Source organism: Anguilla anguilla, chromosome 19 (assembly GCF_013347855.1).
Source record: "Anguilla anguilla isolate fAngAng1 chromosome 19, fAngAng1.pri, whole genome shotgun sequence".
NCBI lineage: Eukaryota > Metazoa > Chordata > Actinopteri > Anguilliformes > Anguillidae > Anguilla > Anguilla anguilla.
Window position 1 is genome coordinate 12,294,807 of NC_049219.1, and position 27,515 is coordinate 12,322,321.

A 27,515-nucleotide genomic window follows, 5' to 3' on the forward strand; every position below is an offset into this window, starting at 1 on the left:
CTTCAGTTATTATTTCAGTGGCATGCGCCTTGCCTGGCACGTTAATACAGTTGTAAAAATGGCCCCAAAACACATAATGGGAGCTCTAGATTTATAAAAAATGTTTCCCAATTTTTATTACACTTAATCTTTTTACTGTAGTAAGAACTTAGCTCAATGAGCCACATTAAACCCCTTCTCTTAATTAAGTCATACTGATGTACTGTATGTTAACTTTTCATCATTGCTAGTATACATGATGCACAACACCTAAAAGAGTGCATTTTTTCCTCAATGTTAAAGATTTTTTAAAGGTATTGTTAGCCATTGCTACATTAAGGCTTTTAGAATATCCAGGGAATTTTAAAGCAACCATCAGCATCGACAGGATTTTACAAGTTTTTCTTTTGGTTTCAAGGCCGCAAGCTAATTTGCAACACCGTCACGATTCCTGCTGGGAATGGGTTTGTAAACCACAATTTAGTAAAAAAAAATAATAATAAATTAAGTTATGTTCCTAAATTACCCAAGTGAACATGTATAATTTATAATACAGAATAATAGCTTGAATACTTTGTGGCTTTACAGAACATTTGAAAAAAACTTGCCAGTCCCAATAAACCCAATAAACGCAGCTGTTCTGGGTTGTTTGCCACTGTCCAGCTTTATTGGCTGCTGATTTCAGATCTAAACACTTGTGGATACTTGTCAAGATATTAGTCAAAGACTAAACTTCTAAAAACTGAAACATTTGTGGTGCACTGCTGCCACCTTTTTGTGTTTCATTTAAACAACATGGCAGCTTTTTACTAAGGAGCATCCTTTGTGAGTTCTTAAAATATTTTTGAACGTGTATAAAAACATTTATGGACACATTCAGTGAAAATAATAGGATTTAATGGTTTTACAAAAGACTATTTTGGAAGATTTTACATGCACTAACTGGATTCAAAAGCTTGACATTTTTTTTGGTTCAAGGGCCACAACCTAAATCAGCGTGCCACTAAACAGTCAGCTACAGAGGTGCATGCAAGTGCACAAAAACAATACCAGATTACAAATAAAACTTCCAATAAACGATGGTCCAAAAATAGCCTTACAGATTTTATATTTCAGTTTTCCCTGAGTGTTTTATTTATTTATTTATTGATCATGCAGTTTTCATGGTTTTGTAGCATATTCCAAAAGTTGCAATTCCCAGAATACCATGTCTTGAGCTAAACCCAAAACTGTTATAATCTTAACATAGCAACTTTGAGCTCTTTGCCACAATACAGGTGTAACAAGCATCTATTGTGGAGCAAAAGTTTTGAGGATTCCTTGTGTAGAAGTTAACAGAGAGTAAAACAGGGCTGCCTAACCGTGTTCCTGGAGATGTACCGTCCTGCAGGTTTTCACTCCAACTCTAACAAAGCCCCACCTCAATCAACAGCCTGAAATCTCATCAAGCCGCAAATTAGTAGAATCAGGTGTGACAAATTAGGGTTGAATTGAAGCTGCCCTGAAGTAAAAGATAGACAAAGAAGACGCTTGCAGACTCAAAAACTTCTGTGGCGTATTGGTGCCACCTTTAGGTTTTAAAAGAGAAAAACAGCACAGCTTAAGCATTCAGTTTTGGTCCCAAATTGTAAAGCTGTGCACTTGTCAATTTGTGTGAATTTATGCATAGAAACGCAATGGACACATTGTGGTAAAAAAGAAAGCAATTTATTACTTTATAACTCATTTAAAAGCTTACGTGTGTATTGAACTGTTTCAAAGATTTTCTTTAATGATTTAGCAGCTGCAGGCATATTTAATTGCATTGATTGGTGTGTCCTGTTACAGACTGTTGAAAAATATGTACATTTTGACATTTTAACTGCTTTACAAATCCAGAGTGAAGCCGGATGTTTATTATTAACAAACTTTTTGTAGTGCTTTTCTCTTTTGAAACCTGAAGGTGGCACCAACAAACCACGGATGTTTCAATGCTTAAAAGGTTCTTTTGTCATTGTCTTTAGGAAAGGTAGCAGTGTGAAACCACTTTCAGACCAATAATAAATTCAAAGGATTCATTTAATGGTCTAAAACCTGTAAACCTGTGCCATCACACTGATTAGGCTGTCGGTGTGTGAGTACATTTATTTGCATTAAATATCTGCATCATCAATTTATTTGCGTTAGTATGCTTCAACATGCTACATTCAAAGCATTTGAATCCATTCAATGTGCATGTTCAGTCAGACAGCTTCCCGGTTCAGTTTGTGCTGACTTAGGATGGCTAATGGGGTCAGGTTATTCTTTAGGGCTTGTGCTGAATATTTTCTCAGTGTTATCTTTTTTTATTTATTTCTCTTTTCATGAATTATAATATAACTGTTCCGGAAGTGTTTTTCTTGAGTAAAGGATAAAACATTTTGTGGTTTTCTTCACGGAAGACACTCCAAACAAGCAGCATTTTAATTTAAGATCATATTATTTTATTCAAATGCTGGAATTAAATGTGTGTCGTGTACATTTCCAAAGCCCCATGTTAAATCAGCCAAAAAAAAAAAGCACAGATCAGACTTTCTTTCATTTGATATGTACACTGCTGTGGGGTGTAGTCCCAGGGTTTGCTCTCCCTGTGAACACCGCCGCTGTGTGAAACCGCCAGCGTCGCCCGTCTCTGGCCCCCTGAGCGCGCTACGCTCTCTCCATTCCGGGCTTGCCTTTCCCGGCCTTGTGGGTGTAGGACTGGATCCAGTCCAGCACCGTCTTGAACTCTCCCACGGCCTTGTACACTCCCGGACCCTTGAGCTGCAGGGGGTAAAAATGGGAGGGGGGGCGGGGGTGAATTTGGCTTTCAGCACACGCCCGTGTGTGTCGTGACACCTCTGTCACTGCGACACTAGTAGTAGCCGTTTCTCTCAGAAGCGCTCCCCCTGACAGTGGAGCCGCACTACTGTCGAGCTAAAGGCTAATCGGTGCGCAGTCAGGCGTGGAGGCTGTGGGATGAAAAACGAGCTTCTGCGGCGCAGGGTTTGGGTTTGTGCAAGCTGTCGCCGCGGTTACCTGAGTGAAGGTCCTTCTCATGGCTTGGATCTCACTCCGCTCCGTGGGGTCCAGTGCACTGTGATGCCATGCCAACTGCAGTGGGGGAAAAGCAAGAGATTTAACTCGCACTGTGAGCTAAGGACTGAGCACAGAGACTGAACATTTCTCATAATTTCGTGGGACTTTAGGGTGCAACAGGCTAAGCCTTAACGTCGCTTTAATTTAAACTGTTAGGGATCCCACATTCCTTTTTAATAAGCGAATGTAGTATAATAGTGTTTAATGTGTGGTGCTTACTTTTCTGGTTGCAGATTATAAGTGTGCATTGAAAATGTGTATGTATACATTAAAATTACGTGAAGGAATCCAGAGTGATAGTGTCATAGCATAATGATTTAGGATGATGAATAAGATAACCATTTTCAAAGCACTTGTTAAGGTGAACTTCTGTGTTTGCTTGGCCTTGGATAGGGCCAATCGGGATATTGACATTTTTTAATTTTATTTTTTAATTAGGGCAACACAAATGAAAACTCACGCAATTTTCGACATCGGTCTCCAACGATGCGACTAACAGCTGTATGACATTAATGTTTATGTCAACTTTAAGTGATTTCTTGCTGAACACCTCTTCGCTGTAGAACTTCAGAATCTCTTTTAAAACTGAGATTCCACTTGGTTTCTGCAAAGGAAGTACATCTTGTTATCTGTATCTCAATCTGTGTGTGTGTGTGTGTGTGCGTGTGTGTGTGTGTGTGCGTGCGTGTGTATACCTCAGAGTTACTAGTTGAAATGTCAGCCGAGAAACACTGTCACAAATAAACGAGGGACATGTAACACTATTGCACGAGTCCAGTGGAGGAAAGTTAATGTGTTTTATTTAAAGAAAGGGCAGCACTAACTAAAAACACAGGTCAGAAAGAAAGCAGGTCTCGGAAAAAGACGAACTCTCAATGTAGAAAGTAAATGTTAAACTGAGAGCCTGCTTGCTGCTTATGTGATAATTGGTTCTTAGTTCAAATTAATGCTCAGAGCTACAAAATGAGAGTTGCCTGCAGAATGAGAATGAGAGTAAGCCTACAGTGATCCAATAAATGTACGATTTGAATTCTTACAATTGGTGTGTTTTGACATTACTTTCAATGTCACAGATATCTAAGAATTACGAAGGATCTCGTTCCCAAAGCATTAGTATTTGTAGGTAGATCTATGCATATATATCTGTACTTATTTTTTAAAACATCTCTTAAAATGATTCTCACCTCCATGGACTTGGCGAACTTTGGGAGAAGTTTCCGATGTCTGATGTCATCCCTCTGCAGCAGAAGCAGACATTGCTCGTTATTAATAATGGCGTGTTTGGCTGCGCCGGCTCCTTCTGTGGCAGGCCTGGTCTGTACTCACCGGTAAGGACTGGGCCATGCCGTCGGTCATCCTCTCCAGCTCCTCCAGCAGCTTGGCTCGGACCTCCTGCCGCAGGCATTCCCGGGGCCCCTCGCCCCTGCGGCCCCGTGGGTCCCCGGTCGCCAGGCGACCGAGCAGCACCGCCAGCAGGGCGGCCCAAAGCGCGAGAGTGCGTCTCATTTCGATGCCGCGGTCTTCGGGGATTCGAGCGGTCGTCTGTAGGTCTACCTGCTGTTCGGCAGCGTACTGGAGGCTGCCTTCCCAACCCAACTCCATTTTATAGGCCCCATCGTGCCTGTTTAGAAAATTCCCTCACGCGTGTCGATCAGCAAAAAAAATACAAAATTTAACTACTGACATATAAGAAAGTCGCCACATAAGAGAGAAAATAGTGAAAATGTGCTTGCCGGAATACTTTTTTTTTTCTTAATTTGCATTGTGGTCATGTTTATACTGTAGGCTATGTGTGGTTTGGCTACTTAGATAACTAGGTTACCTGCTCCCTGCACAGTCAGCTCATTAAACACGCATGTGTACGCACGCACTACATGTGGAAATGTCTGTAATTTATAAAATGATCAACGTTTGCCCTGCCAAAAACAGTAGAAAGATGAACGATGTTCCCTCAACTGGAGAAGTGTCATGACATATTCCTGACTGTATTAGCCAGCTATAGGCCTCTTATTACACATCTGGAGGGGGGGGGTCACTTATTTAAAAAACATAGGAATATTGATAGGTATACGATTTTTTAAAGGTGCAGTCGTTCATAAACGTGAAATTCCCTAATTAATGTGTTTGGTATTGTAAGAGTTGTTAGCATTTAATATATCTGTCGGTTATATACCAATGTGTGGGATAGTCTACCTAGACTAGTCAGATGCTGCTACTAATTCCCCCGCTCATTTTTAGCCAATATTAATGAGCCAAAGTGAATGGAGAGTCTGGGGGGGGACGAGCCGTTTTTAGAAGGCTGTTGGGTGGCTCATCCTGTTCAGGTGGTCTTCTAGTGCACTGATGGGCTCCACGGTCTGGAGGAAGGGAAGGTGTTCAGTATTAACACCCACCCTTCTATTGATTTCTGATGCTTATGGGGAAGGGGGCGGGGGGTGCTCACTCACCCCCACACCCCCCCTGTTCAAACTATGGTGCTCTTGGATACCTTGAGTGGGAAGACTAACTTTCCTGTTCTCTCTGCAACCCATTCAAACCAGGTCAGCGCCTCATGTGATTCAACATAAGACTTGGTCTGACCCAGATAGCTTCATCAGAAGCATAAGTTCCGTCGCTCTCTGTTGGCTCGAAGCCACTGTCGCGACCAGAACTTCCCTTGTTCTTATAAAAGAATGAGTCAGCGTGGTCAGAATGGCACTGTTTGCACTCTCTGCTCAAAAACATGGCTGCTGTCAACGCGCGATAATAATCAGAATCCAGGATGAAGACGAGCGCTGAGATGGGCATCACCGAGGTTACGGATGCTAAATCTGATGCAGGTGTCCTAGACGCTGGGCTTATACTGAAGAGTGGTGTGTTAGTTCACTCTCGCTGATGCTCTCGTAAGCGGTTTAAAAACTGAAGTGCCTCAGAACAGTGCAGAAACATTTCCTCATTTGCTTCTCAGAGTTATTAAATTAGTTGAATTAATTGTTTATTTAGCATATTGAATAGACACCCTGTGGGTGAGGGGTTCTATTCCTGCAGAGCAAGTGTGTCAGCAGGTTTTTGTTTATTTGTTCGTTTCCATTAGTTACCCTGGCTTGGTTAAGCTAAGCTGTGGATCTGTCCACCCAGGGCCAGTTCACGCATAGATTATACTGCATTAAAATACACTGCATGGCCAAAAGTATGTGCACACCTGATTTCTAACCTCTCGTCCAAAATTATGGCCATTAATATGGAGTTGGTCCATTCTTTGCTGCTATAACAACCTCCACTCTTCTGGGAAGGCTTTATACTAGATGTTGGAGGGATTTGCTTCCATTCAGCCAGAAGAGCATTAGTGAGGCCGGGCACTGATTGGGCGATTAGCCTGGTTTGCAGTTGGCTTTCCAATTGATCCCGAAAGGTGTTGGATGTGAGTGAGGTCAGGGCTCTGTGCATGCCAGTCAAGTTTGTCCACACCGGTCTTGACAAAACCATATATGGACCTCGCTTTGTGCCAGGGGGACACTGACACGCTCAAAGCTGTCTTTCATAAGCTTGACAAGAAATGTAGCTTAAATGTGCGTTCATATAAGAGATTAGGCTAATCAAATAATTAAGATCAGGTGTGGGCATGCAATCCAGAAGTAGACCTCCTTCCCCCTCGAACGGACCTAGAATATTCTGCGTATGAAACTCTCTGTGCGGTTGCAGTGGTGAGACTTATTTAGAAGTCTGGGAAACGGAGGGCAAAAATAGTGGAGGACTGCATGTGTAAAATATGGATCTGAGCGCTCGTGTTTAATCGCATTTAATCTCTCTTAAGCGGCTCTCTCATGATGTTAATGCATGCGCTTACTCATCCTCTGGTATTGTGCGGCTGTGAGCAGGACATTTCATCTGAGCAAGTGCAAGCCTGACATGTTCAGCTCGGCACAACCAGCAGTGCAGTGTAAGATCTTTTTTAAAATGAAGCTGTATGTTACTAAATGTAATGTTTTTGAGGTTTATTTATTTTTATTTTATTTTTTTGCAAAACTTTCACAGAAAATGTTCAGTGTAAAATTACTTCTCACACTTTTAACTTGAGTGCATATGGTCACTATTGAACCTGTACAGACTGACAGAAATGGTTTAACATTGAGAATTTTGCTGTCGTGCATTTCTGTGGAAAGAAGTACATACATTTTGAATGTACTGCAGGCTTGTGTATTAATGTTAGCAATATTTTTTAATACAATGCAAGTGTGTGTGTTTGTGTGTGTTTGCACATCTGTAAGATGCATATGATGTAAGTTGACACCAAAAAGGCTTGATGACCTTTTCTCAGAATGTCAGAGGAAGACGGGTTCATTTTCCTAAAGCCGATGGCTGGCTCAGCGCTGGGCGTCAGTCGCCAGCGTGGTGCGTGCCTGCGCGCGCGAACGCCTGCGTTGGGTAGTCGAGTGCTGTGTGAGAGTGTCTTTAATCGCTGGATCGCCAGCAACCGTCGCGCCGCGAGTAGCACCAGGGCAAAGTGCACTGCCTGCTAGCCCAACGGCGCTACCTCAATCTCAAAGGGGCTGTGGCCACCGGAGGCTGGTTTCAGGCTCCGTCTGGCATCTGTCTGCCTGTCTGCCTGTCTGTCTGTCTAGCCCCTGTCTAAACCGTTCAGTCTGCTCCTGCACCAAGCTTGCTTTTCGTGCCCTGCTTCTGTACATATTCTCTTCCTTTGCCCAATTCAGATTCACCTTCACCCAGAAGCATTTGCGAAAAAAAGAACAGCAGGAAAAAATACTGTACTCAAGGTCTCTTTTACTTATCCTTTACTTTACTTTGAAGAGCAGGTTTTTGGAATGTTTTTTTTAGATGTTCTAGAATTCCGCACTGCTCTCAGTTACCAGTAGTGATTGATATGTCAGCATTGGGATGTTTAAGAGAATTCAAATCACATATTTGTGATTCTGTCTCAAAAAGATGATTAGGGCAAGGGTCCCTTGTCCGGGTCTTTATAAACCAAATGGTCGGGGATTTCAATTTCATTGTGTTAATTCTGTGGAACATTGAATAAGTGCAAGCTGTAAACAAGCTGTTTCAATAACTGCATCTTTCATAAAATCTGTTTTGTACTCCATCTGGATGTACACTTCTGCTAAATAAAGTAAAAATAATGCAAATAGTAATGAGATTATTATTATTAATAATAATAATAATAATAATAATAATAATAATAATAATAATAATAATAATGTGTGAAATGTTTTTTCATTTATTATTCTCAGGAGATATGCAATTAAAACAAATTTGTCTTGGAGACATCAGTGTCCTTTTTTCACATAACCATTTTTCTTCACCTCCTTATTGTTCAGCTCCAGGTGTTATTTACCTGTGGGATAAGAGGATATTTTTAGATTTGTTTGTGGCTGGAACAGGAAAGGCTGGGTGTGGCTGCTTTACATATGCAATGAAAGAGGATCTTGGCCTCTAGTTGCTCAGGTGAAGTGCATGGTCTGCTATCCGATCACATTCCGCTATCTCTGAACTTGTCCCTGTGTGTCCTGTGAGCTGAAAGCCTGGTCTTTCCCGTTCCTGCCTCCTTTCCTTTGGTTTATCAGTTTTATTTACCTGTGGGGGTCTGGGAATTTCCCTCATGCCTATGTATGGCTTAGTGATTGCTTTAACCCCCTCACCTCCCCAGTTTATTTTTAGAACTATACGCAACAACATCCAGCCAAGATTTGTTCACGCACCTTTTCTTCTAAGGGAGCTATTTTTGGAGACCAGGCGCCCATCTCAGGTGTCTCAGGTCACGTGTTGCTTTCGCTGGCTGGAGTTTCTCGGGTGACTCACTTTGATCTTTGATCGCACTTCCTGCTTGGGAATTTCTGCACGGGAGTTATGCTATTTCGGGCGAGGCAGTCCAAGACAAATGGTCATGGAGTCATTTGCTGCACCTACTGCATGTCTGTGGAATTGTTTGCATGAGCTCGTTTGAAATGCACGAGTGCAAGTTTGAGAACTGGGCTAGAGATTTTAGACATGCTTTTACTTACTTCTTTTTATGAAGTTTTTTTTTCATTTTATATTGGTTCTGTCTTGTTTTTTTCATTCTGTGTTGCTTCTTTTTTTTACCAGTATGTGCTTTATATTACTTTAACTGTTACTTTTGTTTCTATCATTTAAAATGACTAAACTTAAAAACAAATTAAAATACAGCGGGAAAAGCTGTACCAATCTGCAAAAATAATAATGCAGAAAAAATTTGCTTCGTTTGCTGTAATTGCCTAACTGTGCATTTCTTCTGATTTATTTTCTTATGTCTTTGTGGTGGAACCTTTAATGGCAGTGACATTCTGTAATGATGATAATAACGATAATGCTGTAACAAGACTATTATAAGACAAGGACCCATTAGAAGTGGAAGTGTTTCATGTCATGCTATGTTCTGTGTTGCAAGGCTACTTTTTATGCTGTGTAATGTTGACCGTTATGCTACAGCGGTCTAAAATTGAAATAATAATAATAATAATAATAATAATAATAATAATAATAATAATTAAAGGATTTTGATCCATTTTCTATTTACTTTTCGATAATCATGCTACTATCCAAATAAATGAAGCATTGCCATATGTATGTATATTTAACATTGTCACTAAACATTCACCCAGTTTCTTAGTGTAGATAAGAGCACATTTCTAGTTTAACTGCTCCTGTAAAAGTGGAGTCTACCAGGAAAGGTGTTCTTTAATATGCCAAACTACAGTTTGTTTTTTCTTTATGTAAAATTTATTTGCATAAATGACTGTTGAATAAAGTTTTGTCATCATCAACAATGCCTTTGCTGTCTGAGTCATATCAGTGCTAACCAACTCAGCAGCCTGCGCTCCCTGCTGACATTCCATGTTCTCTAGCGTGGACTCGTGGACACATCTACTGCAGTCAAAATTGGAGGCTGCAACGGTAGACATTAATTTTCACATACACACTCGTGTGGCTCCTCACGGGTACGTTTATTACTAATGGCCGATATCATATTTGCACTTTTCATGTGAAATGGATGCGTTTGGTGGCTTGTTTTTTGAAGTTGCTCATCCTTGTGCAACTTCAAATAAGGTCTCTTGCGTGTGTGCAGTATGGGAGTTACAAGAAATCACATCCAGTCTCTGCAGAGTGCTGCTCAAGAATACTTTATTAAAAAATTTAAAAAAATGAACCTGAACAAACTGCTGAGGAATTTGAAGATGTGGATTACACACATTTGTCCTTTTAATTGTGCAGTAGTTGACTTGCTTTTATAGTTCTGTAATTGTCATCTGTCATAACATCAATACCTGTTAAACTAGAATATCTCTCAGCTGGCTGTGTATAACAATACTATTGACATCTGTAACTTGTAACTCCCGTTTGTCAGAAACAATGCTTTTACAATGCATTTACAGCTTCGTGAAGACATACTGTTTTAAAGTGTTGCTTCAAAACAAAACAACAACCAAATAAGTACCACAATTGTGGTTACACATTCCAGAAACTTCCATGAAAGGCATTGCTATCATTTACAATGCAAACTTGTTCCCTCCCATTTCAACACCATTTAAATTATCTGTAATACATGTTTCCTTAATTCTGACTGAACACATAATTGAATGAGAATACAAAAAAATAAATACACATTCAAATAAATATGAGCATCAAGAATAAATAAGTAATAAATAACAAATGAACATATAAAATTGACAGATAAATATAATGTACTTTGACTTGTTTTTGCTTTGCATGTTAATCATAAAACATTTGTTGTATTATAAAACTTTCATCATTTAACAAATAAAAATGTACGGCTTTACAAAGCCCTGTCATCACTGTGTTTAAAAAAAAACTACCATTAGCAATATCTTGAGAGGTAATCGAAGAGAATATCGATCTCTCCAATCGCTTTGGTCTCTCCCTTCTTCCCCAACTGAAAGATAAAAGTATTACAAAAAAGTTACAATTTGATTTACAAGAAAAATTAATTAACACTAATGTTGAGTCACTAGAATAGATCACTTAGCCAATCTTAGCAGGATATGAAATTACATCATTTTAAAAAAGATTGCAATGAAATGGAGTTGAGCAAATAACGTGTTTACTTTTCCAAGTGATCAGTAATGAATGTATGATACAGAACGCAGGCTTTTTTGTTTTTTTACCTTGAAGAACTCTTCTTTGAAGCGCTTGCTGTGCTCGTGGTCCTTCACGTGATTGATAGACTGGAAGGGAGAGAGAGAGAGAGAGAGGCGCGTTAGCGGCGCTGCACAGTCGCTGTCACCTCGAGATAGCCATCTCCCGAAAGCGCCACAGCGGCTCGGCACGCTTCACACCTCCCGCCGCCAAGCCCGCCGCCGCTATTGTCTGACGATAAAGATTTTTTTTGCGGCTTTTCCCTGCCCACTCTCTCGCTCGAACTTTCACCGTCCTCCACCGTCTACAGCCGAGCCGAGCCGTGCCGAGCCACCGCAGCGAAGCGTAGCGGACGCGTGAATCGCGGGTACTCACGCAGCCTCTCCTCTCCAGGTCCCTGCTGACCCTGTGCAGCTCAGCCCGCACTGACGCCAGGTGGGGGTACACCTCCTGGGTGGTCAGGATGTTCAGCAGGTAGAAGTCCAGGATGTTGGCGTGCAGGCAGCAGATGTACAGGTTCTGGAGTCGGGTGGGGAAGTAGAGTTTGTGTAAATATTGGCTTTTACTGCTGGAGGATGTGAGAAACGGCGAGAGTCATGGCTACTGTACGTACTGTTTGACTGTCTGAGTGATTGGCAGGTGGCATCAGGCGGGTGTCTGTGTCGTTGTCCAGGTTCTGGGCCTGTTGAAATTCAGTGCATTACATTACATTCATCTGACAGATGCTTTTATCCAAAGCGACGAACATTAAGTGCATACCGAAAGGTCACTGGAACAACTACAAAACAGGTTCGAGAAGGTAGAATACTCATTTTGTACAACTATTCACAGCTTTGAACACATTAAAGTCCGGCTCACACAGTGAACATTACTCTGACCTAACCAATGCGTCATCATACGCCAACACTGCTAAGTCATACTCAGAAGCCACTAATATACACTGATAATGATAATAATACCCATTGTGCTGTAAATGCTTGGCAGGATTAAATATTTTAAACGTTGTCGTGACGCAGTGCTGGGTATCCCTCCGGAAGCGGCGCGTGCGTTGGGCTTACGTGTTGGGCGAGCTCTCGGACGCGCTGGTGCGTGTGGGGGTTCCTCAGCGGGGCGCTTTTGGGGTGCTGCTTGATGACCCCGGCGCCAGCATCCCGCCACAGGCAGCACAGAACCGTCACGGCAACCAGGACTGTCCACTTCATGTCTGAACTGCGAGCGTCTTTCCTCTAAGGCTGAGTCTGCGATTGGTCAAACACCTGGCAAACAGAACTGGTGTCAGACCGACTCGAATCAGATCAGTCCCTGAGTTTGTCACACATTCAAAAAGCAACAGAGGATCAGTTTCTTCTTCAAAATAAGAGGCAGCTCTTACCTGGTAGGCTCGTGTGCTCCTTGATTGTGTTCAGCCATCTGTGATTGTATTTATATTCTCCACAGGTGGCCTAGATTTGTAAGGCAACGTCACTTGTGGTCTCGTCTTTCTTTGAAGTCGTCCGCCTCTGTAATTATACCTGGTTTGCCCTCCCCTTGCCATGTGATGTCACAACGTCTCCAAGCATTGTTATGATGTTAAAAAAAAAAAAAAAAAAATGCTTAGCATCAGTTGCAGAGGAAAGGTGGTCAGAAACTTTTCTGGAGGTGAAAGTTTAAACCATTTCCAATCACTCTTTGCAGCAGATTGGTGGCCTATATTGACTTTGCTGTGTCAATGAAGATTTGAAGTGACGTCATTCCACTCAATGCAAGGCTCTTTAGACACCTCAGAACAATGGCACCTGGCATATGTGCGGTGATGCAACCGCGTAAGCTGTGTGTTCCAAGGATATGATGATATTGTGCAGTGATGCTTTATACGTAATTAATAACTAGTTTAGCTGTGCTACTGTGTGCGGTGCATGAAGATACTGCTTCCTGGGTTGCCTAGGAGCGGCTAAGAAGCCCGTTTTAACGAGGCCGATATCCGGCCCGTCCATCCAGGGAATTCCCTGGTAATTAACTTGGCGATTAGCGAGTGTCAACAGCGGGTCTTTGGAAATGCGTACTTCCCTGAGTTGCCTGACTTACGGCTGCAGGCTGCGCTCTGGCTTATCTGAGTACGAGCGAGGCCGCTAATTAATCATTTCCTCGCCGGGGACGTCACAGGACAGGAAGCAGACCCTTTAACTCTGAAACGTCCCTTGTTTTTCTTACGCGCATCGCGGGAGGAAAGGCCGTAAAAATGACCCTAAACCCCTCACGTGCGTAAAAACGGGAGGGAAAGGAGACGTTGGGGCAGCGCTTGACCCCTCATAGAGAGTCCCAACCTTGTCCATTACGAGCTGCAGAAGCCAAACCGATCCCAGATCGACACGCTGAAAGGATTTTATGAGTAAGGGCGCTGAGATCAAATTTTTACGGAGAGAAAATAAACCTTCCTGACAACCACGTCCATTAGAGTTGGGCTGGTAGATGGCTCTCTTTCTGCCTTGGCTTGAAGGCCATTTAACGTGACAGTCGTTGCTTCATTTGGACCAGAAACTGAAATGGGTCAGACCCTAAGAGTCTGATAATCAATCTTATCATAACTTTACCCTTCATTGTTTTTGTATCTAATAAATTAATCATGCGTAGCTAGAAACAAGACAATCAGTTCGAATGTTTGTGAAGTTTATTTTACCCTTTTCCAAATACTGGATGTCTGAAATGCATGTCCTTGTTTTGCCTTTCACTTGAAAAGCTGATTTTCTCATAGAAAAGCACAGGTTTGAATTTACGAGTTTTACTGAAATTGAAAGCACAGAAGAACATGCATTACTTCAGGAGAAAATGTTTTTTTATTGTACTTTGTGCACAAAAACAATCCATTTTGCATAGTTTCATTTTCACTTGTGTGTGGCAAATACAAAAGGACTACAGCTTTGAAATAAGTGTTTTCTAGTTTCTAGTTCCTTCCTCTGCCTCATCAAATCTACAAAAATAAATTACTGCACCTATTCGCTCATAATCCATTTTAAACTTCATTTTCTTAATTAGATAACATTAGAAAAAAATGGTAAGAATTGAAAAAAAAAAAATATAAAAACATTTTCAAACATAATATGCAGGAAGAAAATGCACACAGCTGAGAGTTTTTAATGTGGCCATGGGTTCTAGCTCTTGCCCCAGAAGCTCTTCTGTCGTTTCTGAGCTCGTTCCAGGACCTGGGAAGCCATGGAGCAGGAAGCGGCCGACCAGGCCGAGATCTGGGACATCCTGTCATCTGTGTGAGGGACAGGCACGGGTCAGGGCGTTACGCACACACACACACGCACATGCACACTCGCACACACACACGCACATGCACACTCACACACACGCACACGCACATGCACACTCGCACACACACGCACACATGTACACACACACGCACACAGACACGCACACACACACACAAACACATAAACACACGCACAAACACTCACACGCACATGCACACTCACACACACGCACACGCACATGCACACTCGCACACACACGCACACAGACACGCACACACACACACACACACACACACATAAACACACGCACAAACACGCGCACACACACACGCACGCGCACACACACACGCACACACACACGGACACATAAACACACGCACTCACGCACTCACACACACACGCACTCACACACACACGGCAGCACGCTAATCTCAGCCGTAGCTTTAATCTGGCGCAGGCCGTGACGTTTCACCTGTAACGCTCGCTCCGGAAAAACGGTAACACTGCACCAGATTTCATCTGTTCTGCTTACAGCTGCACTCTGGCAAAGTTATGTAGTCACCGCCTGCCCTTTGTACATGGCTGTAGGGAGTGACTTCACTCACAGTTACTGAGAATGACATGTTCTGAAAGTCTTGCATGGGACTCGGTTCTCTGCATTGCTTCTACCAGCACTGGCTTGCAGTAGGACATACTTACGACTGAACGTAACTATCAGCCAGCAGCCTGCACTGGCCAGAGACCGGTACGGTATGGTAACCCAATAGCCACCAGAGTTAGGTTGTCTTGGTTGGCCAACGTTAGAAGATTCTTGTTGGGTGGCCAACCAGCAAGCCTAACGGTGTACAAAGGGTGCAGAGCCGCTGGGTCGACCGCGTGATGTTTACCGGTATTTCTGCGGCTGTTCGTATCCAGACATCGTTCATTTTCTGTGCGTTCGTCTTTCAGAATTATGACTAAGGATTCACAAACGGCACAGACACCAGCCAGAAAAAGAAGACGAGTGTTTTCCGCATTAGCCCGTTACTTTACCGTCGTCAGAAAGGTCAGCTGAAGCAGCGGCTGCCATCTCGTGCCTGACAAATCCGAGGTTACCTTTAGAAAGGCAGAAGGAATAAACCACGGTTACATGCATTCTTTAAACTCATTCTCCTCAAGTTTCCCTATTTTATGGCAATATTGATGCCGGTTGACAAAAGAATAGCTGTCAGAAACAAAGTGCCGACTACATCGGATCTGAGGTCACAATTAAACAGAATCCACCCCATTATCCACAGGCGTATCATTTCTCTTTGGGGTTTTTTCTGCTGTGCCAGTGAATGGATTTTCGGACGCATCTTGTTCCGAGTGTGAAACGGATCCTGGGTGTCCGGTTACGTCAGAGCCCTCAGTCAATGCGCGCTGCGATGTGGAAATCTGGGCAGGGCCCTCTGGGTCGATTCGGGAATCCCTGAAAGGCGGCCGTGAGGTGGGCGGCGCTGCGGGCCCCGCGTGCGGAAAACACTCAGGTCCTCCTTCCGGGCTGCCGGGCAGGGCGGGGGGGCGTCAGACAGATCGGCGGGGAGGAGCGCCGATCGGCCGGGTCCGCCGGGGCTGACCTACATACCGCGACCTCTCTCCCCCGCCGCGAGGAAACCGCACTGCGTCACCCGCCACAGAGCAGAGGGCCTCCTCCCCCCAGCCAGAGCAAGAACCCAGGCGCACGGAACCGTGCTGATGTAACCATGGAGATGGAACCATGCTGATGTAACCATGGAGACGGAACCATGCTGATGGAACCATGCTGGCCCTCATAACCCAATAAGGAAGCACTGACACCACAGTGGCTCTTAACACTAAGCTGAGAAAGGCGCGGCTCCTGGATGCTCACGCAGCTGGAGCACAGCCGCGAGCAGCCCGCGCTCACCGTTGTGCTGGAACTCCGGGTCCCTCAGCTTTCCCAGGATGCGATTGGTCGGGGCGGGAGCGGGAGGAGGGGGGGCGGCGGTGGGGCTGCGCCTGCGGGACGTCCGGGCGGGGCGCGGAGCGGGGGGGTCATCCGGGGAGGGGTGCGCGGGCCAGGCGTCCTCCCTCAGCGGGATGGGGTCCGCTGTGGTCAGACCTGCAGCCGGCGAGGAGTGAGGCGAGCTGCTCCCCTGAGACACAGAAACACACCTCAGCAAAACGTTCATACTGTTTCAAAGATTATATTTAATTTTTTTCCTTTGTTGGTTTTTGGGTGGTGTTGTACCTTACTGCCGACCCTCTCCGGCGAGGCCCGGGACAGAGGCTTGTGGGGCGAGTGGGGTTTCCCCAGAGGCGGCTCGCTCCTCCGGATACTCCTGCCCGGAGAGGCCTCCTTCAGTTTCGGAGGGGAGACCAGAATGGCGCCCCCTAAAGTTCAGCCAAGAAAGAACCCAGAGCCAACCAAAACAGGAGCGGATGTCACTCACTCTTAGGGCTGTAGCTGCTGAGCACAACTCAAACTGCGAGCACAGCTGAGACTCGTTCGCTCAGATGGTTTAGCATTGCTTAGGCAGACAGATAATCCCATGAATAAGGGCAAGGCTTCAACAGCCATAAAAATTCTAAGTAAGCAATTGAAAGAAAATATTTCTGTTTATCTACACGCTTATGATTTAGTGGTTTGATTGGGCACTACTGGGCACCCGACTCAGACGAATCATAAGTAAAATCCAAGCTTCAGATTGCAACATTTATACGTTACACAAGGCTCTGGGAAGTTTGAAATTCCAACTGAAAAAATTCACGATGCATTTTATTAAAATGCAGTGGTTTACTCAAATGGTCTGAGGAAACCAACAGCTTTGAAGCATTTGAGTATGGCAACATGTTTGAGTCTTCACTGATCTTTGACTTTTCAAATTAAACTTTTTTTTAACTCTTTTTCATTGACTTATCACGACTTATTCTACTATTGAGTTGAGACTACTCAATCCATGTTGGTTTTCCAGTGTAGAACTTATCAAGATTTTTTTTTTTACAATGCTATCATTAAAAACTAAATAACTACATATTTTTTGCCTTTCAATAGTCAGCTTGCGTCTTTATTACTCAGTTATTCCCAGTGACCTGTCACTGGAAACAATCAGTCGTGTTGTTGACTGATTGTTTCCAGTGACAGGGCAATGGGAATATGTTGATAGTGACAGGCGCCCACCCACGTCAGTATCTTCAAACAGATGCGTGCGCCACAGGTTGCCAAGAACTGGCTGCCTTTGTGACTCTGTTTGAGACAAATGCTGACACTCTTAATCGTGTAGCGGCTCAGCGGACCATGTATTTACACAACTGCCATTACCGCGTCCGAAGGAAGGAAGTTCGGCAGAGGGTTCAGGCGTACATTTTGTTTTTTGCCTTGATGCGCACAGAACCCGTGCACTTAAATTTCCTCATCTCACGTTTGTATATTTTATGTAATTAGGCAGGTGGGGGGAAAAATCTGTCTTGTTTTGTTCCGCCAAACCTCTAGTAATGTATTAACTTATGAAGCAGGAAGCAGTGTGGTTTCTGGGGGGGGAGGGGAGGGGGTTAGGTGGTCGGTTGAGAGGTACCTGTTGTCGGGGTGGTGAGGTCATGGTGCGTCCTCTGGATAGTGGTGATGGTCTTCATTTTGGGGGTGGGCAGCCTGCCCCCCAGCACAGAGCTGTGGGAGTCTGATGTGGGTGACAGATCCCCTGAGGCTGTTGCCCTAAAACACAGCCACAACCCTGTAAGCAGGGTCCCCCAGAGGGACTGCTAACCGTACTCTATTAGAGCTGCATTAACCCTGGACGTCTTACTGTGAGACAGGTGCTTTAAAGGCCGTTATATGTGTATCTGTGCTGATGAAGCGTGTGCATACTTATCACTCCTGTACTCCTCTTCCTCCTGCTCCTCCTCTTCCTCCAGCTCCTCCCCCAGCTTCTCTCTCTCGTCCCTGTCCTTCTGCTCTGGCCCCGCCCCTGGCTCCGCCTCCCCCCAGACCAGCTTCCTTCGCACTGGGAGGGTGGGTGCATTGTGCAGCCCCGCCTCCTCGCTGCCCCCCCCAGAGGGGGACCGGGCCGAGGGGGACCGGGGCAGGGACCGTCTGTCGGTGCTCCCCCTCACACTCTCAATACTGCAGTCAGACCCCCCCCCACAGCGGGACAGAGGAGAGCTCAGACTCACCAACAAAAAACAAGTTTTACTTGAGACTACTTGAGATTAATATTACCGAGTCTAAGAGTACACAGAACTGTGCCTTAATTTATACGGCTGATGCTAGTATTTCAGCTGTTTCTAGAATTTCATGAATCTTTAATATGTCATGAAATACATGAAATATTTCTGGAGATATTCTGTTCAGACAGACATAATAATCAGTGAGCTTGCTAGCGATCTGTATTTGACATGAATCGTTTTGTAGCTCACGGCATTGCAGGTTGTGAAGACTCTAATTAGCGTTCAGTAGGAATGTATTGGCTTGAGCAGTAGGGAGTTTCAGTGCTAACAATACAGAGCTGTGTCTGTTGGGTCAGAAGGCCTGGTAGCTGTACGGCAGCTGAGACTGAGCCCCCTAGTGGACGGAGGCCAGCACCGCAGCGCCTCACCTGGCGAGGTCCAGAGCGTGGATGGTGCTGCTGGTGCTGCTGCGTTCCGTGCCGGTGTCTGAGGCGGTGGAGGCCTCCCACAGGCGGTTCTGCTCGGACAGGATCTGGTTCAGGTGGTCCCGGGAGAAGTGGGTCCCCCAGGCCCTCCGCCGGTACGCCTCGGCCTTCTCTCTCAGCTCCCGCGCCTGACAGATTTGAAAATGGGGGAACGAAATGACAGTTGGGAAAACTGCAGGCTCGAGTGGGGATTGGCTGGAAATGAGTTAATGAGGGTCCCCAGCGCAGCCCATAGTGCAGAGTGCAGCCGTTTACAAGCTCCACAGAGGGCTCTGTAGCTGGCTGCAGCAGAGGTGAGGGACTATGCTTAAGATGGCCGCCTCGCGATCCTCTCCGCAGACACACAGACGTGCAGCCGGCTTTCGAAACCTGGATGTGGCTGCGGTCGCATGCAATCAGATCTGGGTCAAAAATATACTAAAAAACTTAATATGAAATCATACGTAAATATGAAAGAATCATTTTCTTTTGAATATTGGTGAAAAAGAGTCTCTTATAATTGCAGTCAATCTTCAGGAATTGTACTGGTGTATAAAGGCCAATATATAATTGTTTGACCCAGGTGTAGATGCAACAAAAGCACACAGTAGCTGTATGGACAGAAAAACAGAGTCCGTGCATCGATCGCCCCTGCTACTCAAACCGAACGGCTGCATTTCGGGTGAGCTCAGCGGCTCCTAGTGGACGTGCAGGGAGAGGCAGGTGTCACAGCAGAATCGTCACCGTCAGTATCCTTTGCAGGGAAGAGGAAGGTGGAAAGCCCCAGCGTGGCTGTGTGGGCCCCGGGGTCCCCACAAGTACGCTGGAGCGCATTCGGTTCCTTTAATCTTCATGTGCGGAATCCGGGTGCCACAATGACAAGAGCTGACACATGAATGCCTGACTGGAAACTATTTACGTTACTGGTGACTGCTTGTAAAATAGGCTACTCTTATTTTGTAGCTATAAACCTGAGTTTAAATTAACCAGTAATATAGCTATAAACCTGAGTTTAAGTTAACCAATAATATAGCTATAAACCTGACTTTAAATTAACCAGTAATATAGCTATAAATCTCAATTCAAATTAACCAGTAATAGAGCTATAAACCTGAGTTTAAATTAACCAATAATATAGCTATAAACCTGACTTTAAATTAACCAATAATATAGCTATAAATCTCAATTCAAACTAGCCAGTAATAGAGCTATAAACCTGAGTTTAAATTAACCAATAATATAGCTACAATCCTGAGTTTAAATTAACCAATAATATAACTGTTAACCTGAGTTTAAATTAACCAATTATATAGCCATAAACCTGAGTTTAAATTAACCAATTAATATAGCTATAAACCTGCATTTAAATTAACCAATATTATAGCTATAAACCTCAGTTTAAATTAACAAATAATATAGCTATAAATATGAGTTTAAATTAACCAATAATATAGTATTATTGGTTCATATCTCTGAGGTTCTGCTGTGCATCACTGCTAATGTTCGTCTTCAGACATACCCACCCCGTGTGAGGGCGTCCATTATTTCACACACACACACACCCGGACGGGACACAGAATAAGGAGCTTGAGAGTGCAAGCATTAAAACATGGGACCCGAGTGAAATATAAGTCTAGAGACAACATGCTAAATAACTGCAGTTCAGGCCCTGGCCAGCTGGAGTCTCTCTCACTGCAGCCTCCATGTCACCCCCCACAGTCAGAATGCGCATCATGCTGGGGCCCTCTGGGAAAGCACGGGCACTCTCTCCGTTTGCCCTCACTGTGATGGGGCCAGTCTTACCTCTGCTGCAGCTGTGGAGGACCGGATCCAAACCCCGTCTCTGAGCCGGTAGTGCAGGGGGGAGCGGAAGTGAGAGCTGTACTCTGACCTCACCTTCCTGGAAACACACGCACACACACACACGCACACACACACACACACACACACACACACACACACATACACACACGCGCACACACACACATAGCAACACACACACACACACGCGCACACGCACACACACGCGCGCGCGCGCACACGCACACACACACACACACGCGCACACACACACGCGCGCGCACACACGCACACACACGCGCGCGCACACACACACACACGCACACACACACATAGCAACACACACGCGCACACACGCACATACATATACACACACACACACACGCACACACACACATACGCGCACACACACGCATACACACCAACACATACACACACGCACACACACTCACACACACACGCACACACACACATACACACACGCATACACACACACATACGCACACACACGCATACACATACACACACACATGAAGACACCCACACGCAAAACAAAAATACAGTTGTAGATGTTGGAAGTCAGGGAGGCTATTTGGGAAATTTGCAGTTCTCACAGCCAGAATACTACAGAGGTGCACGATATCCGGTTCTAAATGGAAGTGACAGAAAATTTAAATTGAAACTTATAATTAATTGATAAATGCCAAGGATCTATCAGATAAAAATGTGTTAATGTCTCACTGTCATTTGGAAACGGCCGTCTAAAAGTGATACTACAGTGATTCCGCACAGCCTACCTGTGCTTATACTGTGGCATATACGGATTCAGTTCCGTTCTTTGAAACAGCCCACACTCCCATCGCCCTGGCAACTCACCTGTATCCCCCATGGGAGGGGCGGGGCTGTGGTGGGCTCTGTGACCTCGTTTCCCGCCGCTGGCTTTGCGAACCACACTGAGGGGCGCCGTTCTGGAGGCTCGGTTTCCTGGATAGCTGCAGCTGCTGCTTCTTCTTCTTCTTCTTCATGTTCTGGAGAGCGGTGAACGCAGGATACAGAAATACCATAGAGTTCACTAACCTGCCACATTTCTGTGGTCAGGCAGTTCATCTGCGCAGTGTGTAAATGGGTCAGTAACCTTTGAGATGTGCTGCAGTGTGCCACAATTACAGCTGAGTGCAAACTAAAAAAAAAAAAAAAAAAAAAAAAGCAAATGCAGAGACCTCGATACGATCAAAGATAATCGTGTGGCTTAGGGCATGGAAATAATGCCAGCTGAGAAACGATATAAAACCACACGTTTCTCAGAACCACATCAGCAAGGGCCAGGAAATCCCTCTGCAAACTAATCAAACCGTGCAACATGTATTGCTACCGGCGAGCGTTTTTTTGCAAGAAGTCATGCAAGTACTCAAAAGGAAGCCACCTGTAGATTCGCTGTAGATTGGCTTTGCAAGCAGATGTTGAGGTGCGTTACCAAAATTGGGGCCACAAAAATTCAAAAACCACATTCAAATACATTGATTTGAGAATTATTCCATTACACGTATTGTGCTGCATTGATTTTCTTGTGCAGTTGTTGTACACGTGCTATACAGCAGCGGAGGTGGGACAGCTGACCCCATCCGTTACACCAAAATGAGATCAGATGTGAAAAATGTGCAATGTGTCATTAGGGTTTTCTGAGGGGGCAGAGGTCCAGCAGGTGAAGGTGACCCCTTCTGGTGCTTTAGCATTTTTCACAAAGAAAAACTTTTCTATCCGTCATTAATTTTGCACAGTTGAAAATCTGTAAAACCTCAGGGCTCATTAGCTAGCCACCACTGCACGTCACAGCTACCTAGCCACTGCTCTCCTGTTTTTCTGCTGGTACTGAACTCTATGGTCTGACATCACTGGGGTGGGGCACCGGGTGGGGGTCACCTTTGCTGCCCTCTCCGGGGAGACCTGCTCCGGCTGGAACTGAGCCCCCTCCTCTCTCTGCTCCAGGTCCCGCCGCAGCCGGGGAGCCCTGGGGGGCGGGGACCCTTTGAAGCTCCGCCTGTACTCGCTCTCCTGGACCAATGGGTTCGCCTTGAAGGGCGGGATGACGGGACTGCTGCTGTACACCACCTATCAGGAGGGAGCGCAGGTGCACACTGAGGTCAGCCCTGGGGCTTCATCAAACGCACAGTTACTGAACAGCTGCCGTGACACAGGTCAAGCACGCGCGCTGTTAAACCCTTATTTGTCATTGTTGTCAGTTTACATTTGACACTGTCAACTGCTACTGTCGCTTAAAACATACTTCTGTAGATGGGGTTGCTATATGGGTGTTGCGGATATTGTGTGCATTTTATAGAAGCTATTAAGGTTTTACAGAAATAGTGCATTGGTGATATAGAGATGTTATATGGGTGTTATATACATGGTATGGTTGCGGGTTAAGGATAATGAGATTTTTATGAAGATATGGTAAGAGGATATTTTATAAATGTTACACGAGCAGATGTAGCTGCTTAGAGACAGCAAAGGGGTGTTATCAGGATGCTACAGGGCTGCCGTTAGGCTGCTGAAGGGATGCTGCAGGAGCACGGTACCTGTTCTGCAGCCAGGAGGGGGGAGCTGGCTACCCGCGTTTTCCGCTGGAACTGCCTCTGATACTCTGAGCTCAGGAGCCGATTGGCACGGCCTGCTGACTTAAGCCCCGCCCTCCTCTTCAGAACGTGGTGGACCTGGAGCAGCAGATATGACATCACAACCGAGCCCTGCTTTGGCCTTACATCTCCCGGGTTAGCATTTTATCAGCGTTTATAATAATTTGGAATTATACCCCCTTTACTTTTTTGTGGTAATTTGCAATGTATTTTAAGGAATGGTACATCCTCATTTAGTTTCAATGAAAAGTCTGTCTCTTATGGTCCAACATCCTTAGTGGTCTTTCCCATCTGTTTCTTTGGGTTGCCTTGGCAACCTGTTGTTTCACTGCATGTCAAAATACCAGTGTAGTATGTTCTTGGCATCATTTCATTTTGGGCCGGGAGTTTTGCCAATTTACAGAAGTTCTACCAATTTACAGGTGAAAGCCAAATCTTGGCAAGTCGAGTCCCGCATGAGGTTAGCTGGCTTCTGGAAAAGCTCTCTGAAACCGCAGGGCGAATAGAACACAGAAATTCAATATTAAATATCATAATTGTTGTTTTTACATGTGAGTAGTGCAGAGCAGGGCTGTGCAGACTAAGTGTAGTTTGACAGGCGGGGTCAAGAGCACTGAACCCTCCCACTCACTCCATTCAGCACAGGCTCCGCCTCCTCCACTGTGACAGCACCCCGGGGCTCTGCAGCTGGGGGCGGGGCCTGGGTGACCGGTACGCTCCCCTCACACAGAGCCCCAGAGGGCCTGGGACCCCTGGGGGCCAGTGGGGTTTGGGCACCCTCTGTGTCTCCCGGTGCCTCTGCAGGGGGCGCTGCAGCGGGAGTCGTGCTTGGCCTGGGGGTGTGGTGTTCCCGTGGCAACTCTTCTGGCCCCGGCCATTGAAAGGACTGGTACACCTGGGGCCTGTGGAAAGGCACCCTCCTTTTAGAATGGAACTGCGGCTCTCTGCTGACACCTGTCCACATGACAAAAGAGCAAGGAAGGGGAATCATGTGACTATTCAAATGAGCCAGCTTGCCACAGGTGCATAACTTGCAAAACCGAACAGAATAGAGTTTATAGGGGGTCTTTAAATCCTTACCCAGCTGGTCGGACCGAAGCCCCGCCTTGGGCATCCTGAACTGGGGAGATGCGCTTCTGGACCGCGCGCTCCGCCCCTTGAATTTGCTCTTATACTCGCTGATCCCCTGTTTGGTTCGGACATGCACGTCAGGCATGTACTAATTGTACAGAACTGGCATCCTAGCAGTTCACTTCCATAGATAGAAGGCTACATACAAACTGAATCACAACTTAGGATAGCCTGCGACTACATTGCATTTTCAGTTATTCTGTAAGGCAAGAGTTACACATTCTTTGAACATGAAAAAATAAACCCGTCTATTGGCTGCAGGTCGATGTCTCGTAGACGAGAATATTCCGCTAATCTATCTAGCTAGTTGCTTAATAGCTCACTAGATTATGCTAACGCTCCGTCGTCCTTCCTGGATGTCAATGTCATACACGAATACGAATTTACCCGTGCGATGCACTTTCGCAGCGAGATCTTAATCGATTGATTGATTGATGTTTTTTGTGAACACATAACGTACATCTACAGATACTTAGCCTGAGGTTATGCAGTTTACTACACAGTCGCTTTCGGTGCTAGTTAGATTTGCGAGATAACAGTTACTTGACTGTAGTGGCTACCCGATAAACTACGTATCTCTGTCTTGAACAGAAGATTTCGGAGATTTCCCGTCCTCACTAAATGCCAAATGCAAAGTAATCAGTCCCAAGCTTCAACCATATCTTTAAATCGAAACTTGCATGTCGGACAAGGAAACAGATGACGTAGCAACATATGCATGTTCAAAACACTTGTTCTCCAATACTGTAGCTACTTGACTATTGCACATCTTTTAACTTGACACGTTACCTTAAACTTGACTGCCATTTTAATGTACAATCTGCGGAGAAGGATGTTGCATTGGTGCTTACAGTTGTTATTGCAAACAAAGTCAGTTTGCACAAACCACGTTTAGAGTCATTGAGCGCAGTACGTTGCCTTGGTAAAGGTTTCAGCGTCCTTCTACAAGCGCATGCGCACTTAGTCCAAACTGTCAGCCTCAAGTGGATTGTTGTTTTTGTGGGTTTGTATCATGTGATATATAATAACCAATGGTTTTTTTTAGAAACAATACAGTGACTACAGAATGTAAACACACGTTTTAATATGTATACAGCAATTAATACACATTTTCATATGTAGGACTCTTTGTTTGTATTCATAAAGCATATCAAGTTGTAATCTCGGTTCCGGTTTTCCCATCCATGTTCTATTCCAATCCACAATTAGCTAAAAGATAAAGAACATCTTAGACTGGGGCCCTGTTTCACAGAGCAAAATTACTCTGGACTCTCCCAAATCTGGAACATGGACTGAAGTAAAACGAGCTGTTCCGAGTTTTACTCAGGGCAGTTATCCTGCTAACCCAGTAATATTTCTTTGTAAAAAAAAAAAAAAAAAAAGAAAAGAACCTCCTGCACTGATACTCCGATATGCTTTATGAATACGAGTCCCAGTCCTTCAATAGTTTGTACACTCCTGCGCTGGAGTTCTGTTTGGAAAGCCGTTATGCAGATGTTTTCCAATAGGGGGCAGTAGAGCATAAATATGTAAACAGGTTGCTTATCAGTGCAGCCCACAGTGTGCTCACGCCATGGAGAAACACAGTGATAAATCGGTGGCGTGATGTTGGGAGCCAATTCATGTGAGAATCTGATCCAGATCAGGGGGGATTGAGAAGGGTGAGATTTGTTAGGCACAAACACTGGAAAAAACAGATGCTTTATCTTTTTTGGGCATCATACAAATCCCATCACTCAGAGCTTTTAATGCAAGGTGTCAGTTCTGAGCCGTGAATCAGAGCTAACATAGCCTAAACAAGTAAATCCATTCAGCATCAGCTGAAATCTGTGTCAGATAATGGCTGTTGCCAGATGAAAATGTAAAACACACTCTATTCTCTGACAGAAAACATCTACATTATCAAGCATTGAATCAACACTCACTCAGTTTTCCCAGAACTGAACTGATATTTTTTAGGCTGTGATTTCAGATTACGACATTTTTCATACGGGAGAAGTGACAAATATAATTTAATATCGTAACAGACAAATATAAAGTAAGCCCGTGTGTTTCATATATGGAGCATATTTATATGTACTTGCTACATCTCCTCGCCATGTTCATGAATTTTTAAACATAATAAAACAGTCACTGGTGATGAGTGATTTGTCCACAGGCAGTTGCACATATTTGGATGAATTCACTTTCTTAATAAAACAACTGGGGCACTTATGTGAGAGTGCATAGGACAGAGTGAATTAAAGGCCCTGGGGGTGTTTCCACAAGCCTTTCCATGTACAAGCAAGGAGTCTACCATTAAAACACCCCCCCCCCCCCCCCACAACCCCCTATCCCATAGTCTACAAACCGGACCTGCGGCGCATGTTGAAAAGCCTGTCTCCTAGTGCGGTTACATTAGCCGCTGCTTCACTGACAACAATGCCGCTGTTTGTACTGGGAGGGTGCACTCTCAGTCTCCACGCTCCTGGAGGAATGGAGCACAGATTGGGCTAGAATTAGAATGAGGAGTGGGAGGAGGAGTGGGAGCAGGAGCAGGAGCAGGAGTGGGAGCGAGCTTTTCGCGCCCTTCTGTGGAGGCAGGCGCACCGAGAAGCCATGGAAACCGAGCGATCGCCTGGTCGCTCAGTGACAAGCCGACACGAGCCGGACAGACGTGGGACACCAGAGGCAGGCCACAGCAGCAGCACAGACATTGAGCTTTGCACCACTTGGAGGACAAACGGCACAGAATGAGTGTCAGACAAGTAGGGGGGAACAGCTCATTCAGACACAGCAGTCACCCACGGACTTGATAAGCAAAAATATTCTTTTCTTTTCTTATCGTCTTGGGTAATATTTCTATTATTACTTACTGGTTGTTTATTGGCTGTTGTTTATGACTGAAATGATGGTTCGTCATCTTGTATTTGGCAGGCCCTTGC

At 44.9% G+C, this 27,515-nt stretch overlaps 2 protein-coding genes across 2 annotated transcripts; both read right to left on the reverse strand.

Annotated features, from left to right (window-relative positions):
* Positions 1-10,201: 10,201 nt before the first annotated feature.
* Positions 10,202-12,570, reverse strand: LOC118218839 (interleukin-22-like). Its single transcript, XM_035401562.1, has 6 exons — positions 12,557-12,570; positions 12,243-12,440; positions 11,798-11,866; positions 11,560-11,703; positions 11,214-11,273; positions 10,202-10,981 (listed from the first exon to the last, which is right to left on the reverse strand). The coding sequence occupies exons 2-6, from the start codon at positions 12,384-12,386 to the stop codon at positions 10,907-10,909; spliced, it is 492 nt and encodes a 163-aa protein (XP_035257453.1). The 5' UTR covers positions 12,387-12,440; positions 12,557-12,570; the 3' UTR covers positions 10,202-10,906.
* Positions 12,571-13,978: 1,408 nt separating this feature from the next.
* mdm1 (Mdm1 nuclear protein) lies at positions 13,979-25,867 on the reverse strand. The gene is made up of 14 exons (XM_035401557.1): positions 25,381-25,867; positions 24,541-24,646; positions 24,092-24,414; positions 23,404-23,538; positions 22,748-22,936; positions 21,704-21,855; positions 20,831-20,927; positions 18,992-19,176; positions 18,265-18,519; positions 17,975-18,111; positions 16,651-16,793; positions 16,327-16,555; positions 15,453-15,515; positions 13,979-14,422 (listed from the first exon to the last, which is right to left on the reverse strand). Exons 1-14 carry the CDS (start codon positions 25,396-25,398, stop codon positions 14,313-14,315), a joined length of 2,142 nt encoding a protein of 713 aa, XP_035257448.1. The 5' UTR covers positions 25,399-25,867; the 3' UTR covers positions 13,979-14,312.
* Positions 25,868-27,515: the final 1,648 nt, after the last annotated feature.

Excerpts from the sequence above, each read along its gene's own strand:
- LOC118218839 (XM_035401562.1), bottom strand. The coding sequence starts at position 12,386 with ATGAAGTGGACAGTCCTGGTTGCCGTGACGGTTCTGTGCTGCCTGTGG. Across the intron at positions 11,274-11,559 it reads ACCTGGAGAGGAGAGGCTGC|TCTATCAATCACGTGAAGGA; the intron begins GTGAGTACCCGC and ends TCTCCCTTCCAG. Across the intron at positions 10,982-11,213 it reads TCAAAGAAGAGTTCTTCAAG|TTGGGGAAGAAGGGAGAGAC; the intron begins GTAAAAAAACAA and ends TTTATCTTTCAG.
- mdm1 (XM_035401557.1), bottom strand. Across the intron at positions 20,928-21,703 it reads CCCTCCCATGGGGGATACAG|GAAGGTGAGGTCAGAGTACA; the intron begins GTGAGTTGCCAG and ends GTGTGTTTCCAG. Across the intron at positions 15,516-16,326 it reads CCCGGAGTTCCAGCACAACG|GTAACCTCGGATTTGTCAGG; the intron begins GTGAGCGCGGGC and ends GCCTTTCTAAAG.